At 35.7% G+C, this 14,905-nt stretch overlaps 1 protein-coding gene across 9 annotated transcripts in view; it reads right to left on the bottom strand.

Annotated features, from left to right (window-relative positions):
* Positions 1-14,345, bottom strand: part of GOLGB1 (golgin B1) — a 73,580-nt gene extending 59,235 nt beyond the window's left edge. For 4 of the 9 annotated variants that reach the window (XR_012495990.1, XM_019729616.2, XM_019729619.2 and 1 more), the window contains exons 1-5: positions 14,200-14,327; positions 8,285-8,414; positions 1,343-1,437; positions 386-538; positions 25-177 (exon numbers count right to left, since the gene is read on the bottom strand). Coding sequence is in view for 8 of the 9 variants with exons in the window: in XM_019729616.2 (XP_019585175.2) it covers positions 25-177; positions 386-538; positions 1,343-1,435 (399 nt within the window). In the remaining variant the exon portion in view is untranslated. Of the gene's footprint in view, positions 1-24; positions 178-385; positions 539-1,342; positions 1,438-8,284; positions 8,415-14,199 lie in introns of all 9 variants that reach the window. The other 5 variants (XM_019729617.2, XM_074331208.1, XM_074331225.1 and 2 more) reach the window with 2 other exon arrangements.
* Between the last annotated feature and the right edge of the window lie 560 nt (positions 14,346-14,905).

The raw sequence follows: 14,905 nt of genomic DNA, 5'->3' as shown, positions 1-14,905 counted from the left end.
ATGCATTATACCCAGTCACCACACCTTGGAGAGTTGCTCCTCTGACTGAGGTTCCACAGGCAAAGCAGTCCCTCCTTGTGCCTTCATTTCTTCTATGTGTTTATTCAGAGAAGTTAATTTGGCCTTAGCATGAAGTTTTAGTTTTTTTATTTTGTTATCGGCAGCTTGTCTTTCTTCCTGTCAGAGAACAATGACGATAAATACATAAATGTTTACTCATCACTAATCTGGAACATAACAAGTTATTCTCAGCAGGCATCATCTTACGGTATCAGGGAAATAAGAATCAGATTCTTTAATATCTAAGTGAAGAGAAAAAATCTAAGTGAATTTTATGTCTGTCTTTAATCAAATACTCGGCAAGAAAAGATGAAAACAATGGTACCTGTAGAACTTCATCCTTCTGCTTCAGTTCAATATCCTTCTGGCGAATGATTTCTTTTAGCTCCACCACCAACTGCTCTGCATAAGCCAGGCGCTCCAAAACATCCTCTTGTGTTTTATCATTAAATTCCATGTCAGACTCTTGAGGTAATTCCTAGTATTTAGATAAAAAGTTGCCAATGCACCAGAGAAAAGGTATTTGCTTCCAAACAGGAGTTCCTTCATTTCAACTTTATCTTATCCCAACTCATATCCTTACTCAGGAAATCTTTCCAACTCTGATCCAATAATAATTATTACCATAGCCATTACAATGAGTATTTTGTAAATGTTAAGTATTTTACAAACATGATCTGATTTACAGTCTCATTATTCTAATTTTATCAAGGAGGAAAATAAAGGGAAGCAAAGATCACAAACCATTAAGTGGAAAAGTCCCAAACTTAAAATTTAAAATTGAGAGTAGATGAATAAAATTCTCCTAACCACTAGGCAGTACTGTTTGCCTTTTCAGAAAACTAAAGTGCTTCTTTTGATTCTTAATGTGGCCCTCAGAACATAAAACACAATCTATACGAGAAACTGTGGGTGAATTTATAATAGTGAACTGATACTCTCAAACTGGAAAGGTGCTCCAGTTCCACCATCTGTCCTTGAAATTTTCCTATGGAAACGGAATATATACCCAAAGAGGAGTTAAAACAGGTTAACACAAGGCTCAGGGGGACAAATGAGAAAAATCTTTTCAATCTCACCTACGACTTGATTCCTATCACTAGGGCTCTTATGCTACAACCTTAGAGGTGAAAGTTCATTTATAAAGTCTCAATATTTTTCTTAATCTTCTCTTCTACCCAGCACAAGGGAGGCTGCTCACACCCCTCTATTTTAAATTCTTTTCCTCAGAGGAACACGGGACATAAGTCTCAGCAGTTTAATTCAGAACAGAACTACTCACAGGGTCTAAGGAAGCCCTCATATTCTGATCAGTATCATCTCCTGATAATTCATGCAAAACAACGTTTGCTAACCCTGATAATCGGCTCAGCATTTCTGCAGGAAAAGAAAACATAAAAATCAGTAAAATACCGGATATAGGCTTTTCCTATATTAGTAACTATCATCTATAAGTGAAGTAAGAAAACTGTACAGGTGATATGAGTATATATTAGAAACACACTGTAGCATGACAATGTCTTTGAAAAGGCATTTGAGTATGTACAGTGTAGTCACACACTTTTCAGTAGCAATGGCACAGAGATTTTAATCACTATCACTAATATTTTTTAAACAAAACACAAATACCTAATTGTTTAGTGGGAAATAATGTACCTTACAAGTTATCTTTAATGCCTTTTCTTTCATCATACTTTCATTCACAAATATAAAATTCTAACTATTCCTTTCTCTGCCAGACTGCTATTCTCTCCTACTTTGTCAAATAAACCCCAAAATTTTCCTTTGTGTGTGCTATCTTTCAGGAAGCTTTCCTGAAAAACTATGTTGTTTCATTAAAATTGAATTATTACCATTGTTCAAAATGTATAACATTAAATGCATATAGTAGAAAAGAAGGAAGAAGGATTGAAATCAGCAACTTATACTGCTTTTGTAGGATATTAGAAAAAGAAGAGCAAATTAAAATGGAGGGGGTAAGTAGAAGAGGGTAAAGGAGGTCAAATATATGGTGACAGAAGGAGATTTGACTTTGGGTGGTGAACACACAATGCAATCAATATATAGATGATGTATTATACAACTGTACAACTTGAAACCTATATAATTTTATTAACCAATGTCACCCCAATAAATTTAATAAAAAATGTAAGCAGAAAAAAAAGAAATCAAGATTAGAGGAACAAATTAATAAAACTGAAAATAGAAAAGTAGAGAAAAATCAGAAAAACCAAAAGTTGGTTCTTTAAAATGATCGATAAAATTGATAAAGCTCCAGTCAAGCTGACCAAGAAAGAGAAGACAAAAATTATCAACATCAGAAATGAAAAAGGAGACATAACTATTGCTCTAACATACATGAAAAAGGAACTACAAATAAATCCTATGCCTATAAATTCATTAAGATAGATGAAATGGGCCAATTCCTTGAAAGATACAAGCTACAAAAATCACTCAAGAAATAGGCAACCTAAAAATATAGACACATACACCAACACATCCTTTATGTACGTACGTACGTATGTATATATGTATGTATGTATGTATGTATGTATGTTATGTATTCATTCATTCATTCATTCATTCATTCATTCATATCAGTGTCAACTGTCATTCCATAAACTCCTCGAAAGTGAGAATATTAATGTTTTGATAGAAAAAATCAAAACAGAACTGGACTGCGCATAGCACTAGCATAAGTGACTATTCTAAATTTTATGTTTTGTGAAAACAAAGTTATTTATTTGGCTTTTAAACCCTTAGCAGGGAGAACTATAAAAAGCTGCTGTACAAAATAAGAATTTGAATAAAACTAGTCTCTCCTAGTTTTCTTCTACTCAGAGTAGTAATAGTGTTTAGGGCAGCTGTGATCCTTAATTAAGAAAGAAGTATTCAGTCCTTTGTTTCCATAACAGGCTGTCTTCTTTTTTTTTGGTCAGCCCTCTAAAGGATATAAAGGTTTTTTTTGTTTGTTTGTTTGTTTGTTTGTTTTTAAATTGTTCCATTACAGTTGACATACAATATTATATTAGTTTCACATGTACAACATAATAATTAGACGTTTATATACCTTATGAAGTGATCACCCTGCGAGTACCCTTCTGGAATATAGTATAAATACAGTTATTATATTATCGACTATACTCTCTATGTTGTACTTTACAAATCCCCGTCACTATTTTTATAACTGGCAATTTGTACTTCTTAATTCCTTTCGTCCATCCCTCAAACCTCCCTCCAAACTGGTGGCCATCAATTCGTCCTCTGTATCTGTAAGTCTGTTTTTGCTTTGTTTTGTTTACTTGTTCTATATTTTTAGATTTCACATATAAGTGAAATGTTTGTGATTCTCTGTCTGACTTATTTCACTTAGCATAATACCCTCTATGTTCAGCCATGGTGTTCAAATGGCAAAATTTCATTCTTTCTTTATGGCTGAGTAATTTTCCATTGTATATATGTGCGAAATCTTCTTTACCTGTTCAACTATCGATGGACACCTAGGTTGTTTCCGTATCTTGGCTATTGTAAATAGCTGCAATGAACATAGGGGTACATACATCTTTTCAAATTAGTGTTTTGGATTTCTTCGCACAAATACCCAGAAGTGGGATCACTGGGTCACATGATAGTTCTATTTTTAATTTTTTGAGGAACCTCCATATTGTATAATTACTTAACTAGCACACAGCATTTGGAAAAGATGTGTGAAACACGAAAGGAAAAAGAGAACCACTGCTAGGAGGGTAACACAGGACCACACATACCTACATATGTAACTATTGGAAGGGCAACAAAGGGTCATATACAAGTACATGGGACCATATATAACCACTCATTCAAGCTATGAGACTCATAACTACAATCAGTAAAAATCAGAACTCATCAGTACACTGACTTTCTTTACAACGCTGGAGTCAATTTTCTATAGTAACCATTAATGAAGGAAATGAACACCATAACTAAAGTCTTTATTAGGCACAGAGATTTGTACTCATCAAAGAAAGTCATAGTGGAACGTAACTTACCAAACGGAATCACTTTATGTTCAGATTTTTCACATAACACTGAGAACAAGCAAAAAAAATAAAATAAAATAACCAAGTGATGGGACTTCAAAAAGATACCACAGAAATACAAAGGATCGTAAGAAACTATGCTGAACAATTATATACCAACAAATTGTACAACCTGAAACAGATAAATTCTTAGAATATACAACCAAGACTGAATTATAAAGAAATAGAAAGTCTGACCAGACCAATAATGAGTAAGGTGATTAAATTAGTAATCAAAAACCTCTCAACAAAAAAATGCCCAGGACTTGATGACCTCACTGGTGATAACTTCCAGCAAAATTTAAGGAAGAATTAATGTTAATCCTTCTCAAACTTGTCCAAGAGAGTGAAGAGGAAGGGACACTTTCTAATTCATTTTACAATGTCAGCATTACCCTGACATGGAATCCAGACAAGAACACTGCAAGGTAATTTTAGGCCAATATCCCTGATAAACATAGATGCAAAAATCCTCAATAAAATACTAGCAGACTAAATTCAACAGCACATTAAAAGGATCGTACACCATAACCAAATAGGATTTATTCCTGGGATGTAAGAATGGTACAACATCTAGAAATCAATCAGTGTGATAAACCATATCAACAAAATGAAGGATAAATATCATACAATCATTTCAACAGATGTAGAAAAAGCATTTGACAAAATTCAACATCCTCTTATGATAAAAACTCTCAACAAATTAGGTACAGAAGGGATGTACCTCAAAATAATAAAGCCCATATGTGGTAAGCCCACAGCTAACATACTCAACAGTGAAAAGCTGAAAGCTTTTCCTTTAAAATCAGAAATAAGACAATAATGTTCATTCTAGGCACTTCTATTCAATATAGTACTGGAAATCCTAGCCAGAGCAATTATGCAAGGAAAAGAAACAAGGCATCCAAATCAGAAAGGAAGAAGTGTTTTTAGATGAAATGATCTTATATAGAGAAAACCCTCTATCAAAAACTGTTAGAATAAACAAATTCAGTAAAGTTGCAGGATACAAAATCAGTACACAAAAACTATTGCATTTCTATATACTAACAAACTATCAAAAAATTTAAAGAAAACAATCCCACTTATAATTGCATCAAAAAATAAATAGGAATAAATTTAACCACCGGGATGAAAGACCTGTACACTGAAATTATAAAGAAATTGAAGAAGACACAAATAAATAGAAATATATCCATGTTCGTGGATTTGAAGAATTAATACTGTTAAAACATATATGAGGACCGACAATTAAGTTCAAGAACTTGTTGCTGTTGTCGCTAAACTTTTTTTGATATCAGAGGGATTATTCATTACGAATTTGTACCAACTGGACAAACAGTTAACCAAGTTGACTATTTGGAAGTGCTGAAAAGGCTGCATGAAAAAGTTAAGACACCCTGAACTTTTTGCCAACAATTCATGGCTCTTGCATCACGACAGTGCGCCAGCTCACAGGGCACTGTCTGTGAGGGAGTTTTTAGCCAGTAAACAAATAACTGTATTGCAATACTCTCCCTACTCACCTGATCTGGCCCCCAATGACTTCTTTCTTTACCCGAAAATAAAGGAAAGATTGAAAGGAAGACATTTTGATGACATTCAGAGCATCAAGAGTAATACGACAACAGCTCTGATGGCCATTCCAGAAAGAGTTTCAAAATTGCTTTGAAGGGTGGACTAGGCACTGCCAACAGTGCATAGCTTCCCAAGGGGAGTACTTCAAGGGTGACGATAATGATATTCAGCAATGAGGTATGTAGCACTTTTTCTAGGATGAGTTTGTGAACTTAATTGTCCTACCTCATATTCCCCTTAAAGCAATCAACAGATTAAGTGCAGTCCGAATTATAATTACAATGCCTTTTTTTAAAAATTAAAGTTTATTAGGACAATGCCTTTTGCCACAGGAAAACAAATCCTAAAACTATATGGAACTACAAAAGACTCCAAATTGCCAAAGCAGTCTTGAGTATGAACAAAGCTGGAGGCAGCAGTATCAAAATTGTGCGACAGTAACATAGACATATAGATCAAAGAAACAGAATAGAAAGCATAGATAGAAACCCACATGATAACCATCAATTAATCTTCAAAAAGTTGCCAAGAACACACAATAGGGAAAACACAGTCCCTGCAATAAATGGTGATGGGAAAACTGGATATCCACATGCAGAATGAAATTGGACCTTCATTCCACACCATGTACAAAAATCAACTCAAACTGGATTAAAGACTTAAACGTTAAGACCTGACTGTATTTAAGTAGAAGAAAAATACTGTAAAATAAGTAGAAGAAAACATAGGAAAAAACCTTCTTGACATTGGTCTGAACAAACATTTCTTGGATATGATCCTAAAAGCACAGACAACAAAAGCAAAGACTGCATCCAACTAAAGTGCTTATGGCACTGTACTTCACATCTCCATGACTATTTAATCCCTATTTAAAATTGAAAAAATGAAATGCTCCTGGCACAGCAAAGGAAATAACAGAATGAACAGACAACCTACTGAAAAAATACCTGTAAACCATATATCTGATGAAGGATTAGTATCTAAAATATATAAGGAACTCAAACAATTCAGTAGCAAGAAAACAACCTAATTTAAAAATGGTCAAGGATCTGGACAGACATTTCTTAAAAGAATATACACAAATGGTCAACAGGTAAATGAAAAATGCTCAACATCCCCAATCTTCAGGGAAATGCAAATCAAAATCATAATATCACCTTATATCTATCAGAATGGCTATTCTTAAAAATAGAAATGGTAACAAGTGGTGGACATGGAAAAAAGAGAATCCTTGGTACACTGTAGTTGGGAATATAAATTGGTATAGCTATTATGGAAAACAGTGTGAAGTTTCCTCAAAAAACGAAAAATAGAACTACCATATGATACAGCAATTCCACTTCCGGGTATATAGCCAAAGGAAATAAAATCTGTATCTTGAAGCGATATCTCTACTCCCATGTTCATTGCAGCATCATTCACAATGACTAAATTATAGAATCAGCCTAAGTGTCCATCAAGAGATGAATGGATTAAGAAATGTGGTCTATACACACAGTGGAATATTATTCAGCCCTAAAAAATGTAAGGAAATCCTGTCATTTGAGAGAATGCGGATGAACCTGAAGGGCATTATGCTAAGTGAAATAAACCAGGTACAGAAAGACAAATACTGCAAGATTTCACTTATATACGAAAAATAAAACTTATAGAAGCAGAGTGGAATAGTGGTTGCCAGGGGCCAAGGAAAATGGGGAGATGTTTGTCAAAAGGCACAAAGTTTTACTTATATAGGATGAATAAGTTCTGGGGATCTAATGTACAGCAAGGTAACTATAGTTAATAATACCATTAGGTTGGTACAAAAGTAATTGGGTTTTTGCAATTGTAATTTTTAACCTTTTAAACTGCAATTACTTTTGCACCAACCTAATATATTGTACTTGCAATTTGCTAAGAGGGTAAATCTTGAATGTTCTCATCACAATAAAAAAGTAACTATGTGAAGTGATGGATATATTAATTAGCTTGATTGTAATAATCATTTAATAATGTATATGTATATCAAAACATTATACAACTTAAATAAATACATTTTTATTTGTCAATTATATCTCAATAAAGCTTAAAACAATAGTATCTACTTCCAATATTAATACCTACTTAACAAAAATTAAGAGTTAAGTATTAACTGCTGAATGTATGAACAGCAGAGCACAAACACTGGGAAAGGAAATATGTGTCATTTACTTTCACTAAAGAAAAATTACGTCTGATACTTTCAACATTTTCTATACTGCAAACTTTGCTGAACATATACATAGAAGATGCTTTCTTTGACTTCAAATGAATTAAAAGAAATAAAATTATAATTTACCCCTAAATAGAAAAACCCAGAAGAAGAAACACACGAAATAATTGAAAATAATCTTAATCATTTTGGAAATGAAGATGAAACTACAAGAAACAGGAAAATGAATAACCACAACAAATCATGCCTTCAGAAAAAAAGAAAGTTGAAATGAAGGATAATTTTAAAAATCAAAAGGAAATTAACTATAAACTAAACATACGACTACCTTATGACCCAGTAATTTTACTCCTAAGCATTTATTACAGAGAAATAAAAACTTAAATTCACACAAAACCTGTATATGAATGTTGATAGCCGCTTCAGTTGTAAGAGTCCCAAACTGGATTCAGAAAAGATGTCCTTCAACAAGTAACCTTCAACATGGTTAAACAAATGAGGGTATATACATTCCGTGGAATACTGTGCTGCAATTAAAGGGAACAAACTATTGATACACGCAACAATTTAATCTTCAGGAATTTATGAATGAAAAAAAAAAAAGCAAATTCCAAAGGGTTACATTCTACATAATTACATATGTACATATTTTTGAAATGACAAAATTTTAGAAATGGAGGACAGATTACTGGTTGCCAGTGCTTAGGGAGGGGTCAGAAGTCGGAGGGTAGAAGGTAGTTTTAGTTATAAAAAAGGTAATATAAATGTGGTGCTGGAACCCTACAATATCTTAACTATGGTGGTAGATATGGAACCAACACAGGTGATAAAATTGTATAGCACTTATTATACATTCACACACACACACACACACACACACACACACACGAGGATACAAATAAAACTGAGGAATGTATTAATGTCAGTATCCTGGTTGTGGTATTACACAGTAGTTTTGTAAAATGATACCCTGAGGGAAAGTGGAAAAAGTTTACAGGGATCTTTCAGTATTATTTATTACAAGTGTGACTTTACAATTATCTCAAACCAAAAAAAAAGCAAAAAAGAAATGAAATAAACGCAATGTGATATTCTACAATTTGATTCTGGAACAGAAAAAGGGCATTAATTAATGGAGAAATAGTGAAATTCGAACAAAGTATGAAGTTTAGTTAATAGTAATGAATCAATGTTGGTTTCTTAGTTTTGACAAATGCACTTTACTAATGTAACATATTAACATTAGGGAATACTGGGTGAGAGGTATACTGAACTGTGAACTATCTTTGCACATTTTCTGTAGTAAATCTAAAATTACTACTAACAATTTGTTTATTTAAAAATTTTTTAAGAAAAAGCAATAAAAAAAGGAATCAAGACAAAATAAGAAACATTGTAGGTATAGAGCAATATGAATTTCCTGAAGAAAACCAAAGCAAAGGTACAGAACAAATATAAAAAACCAAAATCCAAGAGCGCTTATCTGCAATTTAAAGACTTGAAGCTACATACTAAAAGAGACCACCATGTACCTGAGATTATCAACCCAGAATGACCAACAATATTTTTTTCAAACTAAAACCACCCCCACCCCAATCCACCACTACCACACGACATTGATTCATCCTCCCTCAAAGAGTGTGTCTCCATCAGCATCCTACTAAAAATTATTGTACATAAAGGACACATGCAGATGAACATAGGACGATACTACTAATGGTAATACTTATTGAGCAATATGTACCACTTTATATATATTTCTCTCTAATCCTCACAAAATCTGCAAGGTAGGTATTGTCTTCATCCCCATTTTATAGATGAGGAAAACTGACACTCAGAGAAGTTAAGACATTTCAAAGTCCCTCAGCTAACTAAGCATTATTGAATAAGAAGAAAAAGCTCTTTAAATAGAAAATATGTTACTTTTCTTACATAACCATTTAAAAATATGTATATTTGAAGAAAGAAAAGATCAGTATCAGGGATGTACCATTTCAGGTCAAAGTAAGAGGAGTTTCTCAGCCTGATTCAACAATCTCAGAGAGCAATGAGAAAACAGACGGCATATTGGAAAGAGTACCAAATTGGCAGCCAGGAACTGAACTTTTAGTCCTGGCTCCAACACCAAGAGGTTGTATTATACCGGCTAAGTCACTTTACAGTTTCCTCACCTTAAAATGAAGAAGACTGACAAGGAGCATTCTAATGCCCAGCATTACGACTCTAAGATTCAAGAGAAATTTCTATAGTGATTGATATGCAAGTAATAACATGGAAAAGGAAATGGAATGGAAAGGGCATCTCAGGCAGTTAAGCGCTTTAGGCTGCTCAAAGGGTGGGAATTTAAGAGCAAAAGAGCCACTAAGCTGCCATGCTAAAGCTAAATGAAGAAAGATAGATCTCCCCCCTCTGTCAGGCTCACTGTAGGACAGAAATGGGCAGATGCATATATAAAAATAAGTAAAGGGGAAAATATTTATGCTCACAGTAATAAACTCATGTATGCAGTATGTGTCACTGTTGGACAAACAACGCTCTTGCTATTGTTTTATAAAGCACCAGAATTATGACTAGCGACTTGGGAAAATAAAAAAAAGAAGAGCTACATGCCAAGGCAAAGCTTCAATAAAACACTGAGCAAATAAAACAATCCCTCAAAGTCAATGCTGGCCCTACCTTCCACAAACCCTGCACAGGATCTTGACACTTGAATGCTGAGGTAGTACTTAAAATTCAGTAAGTCTTATTTTCTTAAAGTCTTCACTGCTATAAATTATTGTCTGCCATAATTATTTTCAAAATAACTACCTGGTGTAGAGCATAATGCCAGGAGCCACAAAAATATAAAAGGAAATCTAAAGCATGTCCCTAACCACAGAGAGCTTAGTACAAAATGCACAGGAAAACCATAACTGAAGATAGTGAGTTCGGGCCTGGGTGGACATCCATTTGCTTTGGAATTTAAATTACACTTCCTAAAGAAATAACACAGAAGATGATGCGATTTCCAGGTCCCTCCTCAAACTTATTTAATGCATATTTGGTGGCGCCTCAGTAGTGTTTCTTAATTCCTTAACTCTCAAAGTAATTCTAAACCAGTTTGAGGAGCTGATAGGAAGTGGTGCTATATAGCTGGAAAAAGCATATCCAATATTATGATATAAATTACAATTAGAAAATGAAAACTATTTTTCATGACACAAAAAACTACTATTTTCATTAAATGTAGAAGTAAATGATACCTATAATTTATATACATAGTACTATAAGTACTGTTCTAATTACTTCACATATAACTTATTTACCCTCATTATTTCACTTTTTCTATTATTTTCTATTATTTTTCTATTATGTCTTGAAAGAGGAGGCACTATCAATATCCCGTTTTAAGGCGAGTAAACTAAGGCATACTGAGGTTAAGTAATTTTCCCAGTCACAAAGCTCAACAAAGCATCTTGGCTGGTGGAGATACACAAGAGACAATGTGTGTTCTGAATCACCTCATCACCCAACATTTGTCACTAAGGCTGAAAATAGGGCTGGATGCATGAGAGCGCTCATATACTTACATATATTTATAGTTCCATAAGCACTTTTTTGAGGACTGTATGCACTAAAATGAAATGATTCAGAACAGTATGGCCCCAAAGAGTTCCATATTGTGTATATATCACAGCCAGGCTCACGCAAGACACAAGGATATGCGTACACAGATGTTCACTGTAGCAGTGTTTGTGATGGCCAATAACTGGAAGTGATCTAAATGCCCACCAAGAGGGAACAGGCTAAATACATTGATATTTCTATAAGGGAATGCTGTATAGCCCTTTTTTAAAAAATGAGGTAGTTTTATACTTAAGGATTTGGAAAAATAAATATAGTATTAAGAGGCAAAAGAAAGGGACACAACAGCATGTGTTTGTCCTCTCTCTTAAGTGGGATCACAAAACACATGCTAAGGGTAAGTTAGACAGAGAAAGACAAATGCCATGATTTCACTTACATGTAGAATCTAAAGAACAAAAATAAATGAACAAACAAAACACAAACAGACACAGAGATACAGAATATTTTGATGGTTGCCAGCTGGGAGAGGGGTTGGGGAGATGGGTGAAAATGGGGAAGGGATTAATTGGTGGTTACACAGTAGTCTTGGCGATGTAAAGTACAGCATAGGAAATAGAGTCAATAATATTGTAATAACTATGTATGGTGTCAGATGGGTACTAGATTTATTGGGGTGATCACTTTGTCTAATCACTAAGTTATATAAATGTCTAATCACTATGTTGTACACCTGAAACTAATATTGTATGTCAACTGTAATTGAAAAATAAAAAAATTATTTAAAAAAATATTTCTTTTTCCCATAGTGTTTAGCATATAAAAAAAGTTTCTGAAGAAAAAAACCCCAAGAAATTATTTATAGTGCTTACTTCCAAAATGTGGGGAATGAGGAAATGGGTCAGGAGATATTTTTGTTTTATATTGTATCTGTATTAAATTTCATTCTACTGAAAGCACATGCTGCTTATTTTAAAATAGCTTAATTAAAAGTAGAGTATTATAGAACCTAAGCTTCACTTATATAGTGGTTCCTAACAACAGACTGGTATGTAATGATTAGTAGTGAGATGTTTCCCAAATAATATATTCCTAACAGTAGTTAACCTAGAGAAGTTTATGATTTATTTTTTACAAACAAGAGTAAAACCAACATTCCTTTAAATAATCCATTAATGCAAAGGGGAAAAAAAGAAGGGAATCTTTAAGAGTCAAGCAGAAGGAAAAAAGAATTATCCCCTACAGATGATTATTTTTAGGAGAGGGTGCATCCCAGAAGAATGGAAGTTCTCAAAAAAAAAAAAAGTTTTAAACCCAGTCTGGAAGTCCTCAGAGATGCAAGCAGCCTTCTTGAAAAATAAGGAAACACCTTTATATGTACTCCTAATTGGGTTGGGAGCATCCAGAAAGTGGGCAAGATTTTTTTTCATCCATTTTAAAATATGCTTTTGCATATTTTATAATCTAAGTAATATGTTTACAGTGCCATTTATACATTATCCATAAAATATACAGTATTTGGAGGTGGCTTACTCAAAATGTTTTACTGATAGGGAGCGCAATTAAAAATGTTTGGAACTACTTTAAAAGTCAAATTTAATGTAGTAAAGAGGAAAGCATTTAATGGTCATTCCATGGTCAAGGGATGAAAAGTAAGCTGTGACACAGTGTACAATGCCTGCAATTTGAGTTCTCTTCAACTTTTTTGTATATCTATTCTATAACCAAATCCTGCCATTTTCCAAACGATCATTTTCTGGTTTTGACCATTCATAATCATCTGACCATCCAAATTTAATTACTTCATGCTTCGGGAAAGGCCTCCAGGCTCTCTGTGAGGAGAGAAACTGTAAGATTCTATAAAAGCTCAGAAAGCTTCCAACTATTTCCTAAAATGAAAGTACTTCTGTCCCACTCTTAAATTGTCCTCTCCCCACAGACCAACTGGAACTCTTTAAATAAGTCAGACAAATATATTCCTTTTGTCAAGAGGCTCACCCTCCCCTTCACCTCCTGAATACTATTCGCGTTATGCAGAATAAACACCCTTCATACCACCAAATCAAGTTCTTTTCCCTCCAGAACTCTCTTCAGGAGTACCTTTCCTCCAACAGCCTGCCCACCTCTGATTCCTGAACTTTAATACCGATGGAGTCGCAAGGATCATCCCTCTCTCCGTATCATCCCAGCAACGCCTTAGCAGGATCTTTCGACAGGCTCCAGTTTATGTTAATATCGCCAATGTTTCTGTGGTCTCCGCCCTCAAGATCTTTGATTTGTTTGGGTCCCGCCTCCCCTTCCGGACAGTAAGTTTGTTTAGGGACTGAGTGCAGGGGCCCAGCAGGTTCTTTCCGAGGTCAGCTGCTGCGTATCCAGGGCGGCCAAAGCAGGCCGCTCAGGGAACAAGGCCTTGCGGGCAGGACTGACCCCAGCGCTTTTCTCTGTCGCTCCCGGAGGAGAAACGTCCTATGGAGGAGGCAGACCGCGCATATGTGCCCCGAGGCCGCGCAGGGCGACCCCGAAGCCCTTTGGCGCGGCCAGCAAATACGTGGACGACTAGAACTAGGCCTGGTAAATGAAGGGAGACGGGTGAAGGGTCGGATCCCGGACTGAATCAGGGAGAGGAGAGGCGCGGCGGAGAAAAGGACCAGAGTGTGGCTGCTTCGGCAGCTCCGCGGGCCCTGTGACTGGGGTGATCGTTAAAACACTCAAGGAGCGGGGAGCAGTTGGGGATCGTCCCCCACTCACCTGGAAGAGGCTACGGTAAGAGGCTCCAGTTGCCCCCCTCCTCCCAAATTTAAGCCACGTCAGCTCAGGAATCCCGAACGCGACACCTACCACTGCCGCGCCCCGCGAAGGGACTCAACCACTCCCAGTTGGGACGGAAGATGGTTAGGACTTGGACCAATCAGGGCTATCGGCAGAGCGTTTCCAGGGAGACCAGACACGCCTTGTTTGTAACTAACCCCTCAACAACGACGGAAACCAATCAACGTCAGGAAATGCTCTGCTTCCTCAAAGAAACAGCCAATGGACTCTAAAGAGTGGAGGAGGGGCGGAGTCCAACGGGAGCTAGTGTTCCGGAAGAAGATCTGGGGAGAGCCGGAAATGCTAGAAGGGCGGGCGTTCTGGGAAAGGTCAGGTGTTTCCATTGTAAGGTGGGTCGGCCGGCTACCTGCAGTTCCTCGGTAGCGTTGGTCTTGACTGACCCAGGTTAAGGCTTGGGCATTTGCGGAGACCCCCGTACAGCGGGCACCAGCCGCCATTGGGATTGTTGAATGAGCTGTGAGAAGAATGGGAATTTGGGATTTGCTCTTAGAGTCATGAATATTAGAGACGGAAAGTAGATCTCATCCAACCTCTTAATTTTACTGATAAAAAATGAGAACCAGATTAAAGTGACTCGCCCAAAGACAAATAGCGATTTAGTAATGGAACTCGGACTAGATCGGAG

This window comes from Rhinolophus sinicus, linkage group LG01 (genome assembly GCF_036562045.2).
Source record: "Rhinolophus sinicus isolate RSC01 linkage group LG01, ASM3656204v1, whole genome shotgun sequence".
Lineage (NCBI taxonomy): Eukaryota > Metazoa > Chordata > Mammalia > Chiroptera > Rhinolophidae > Rhinolophus > Rhinolophus sinicus.
Note: the sequence above shows the minus strand (reverse complement) of the source record. Positions and strands in the feature narration are given on the sequence as shown.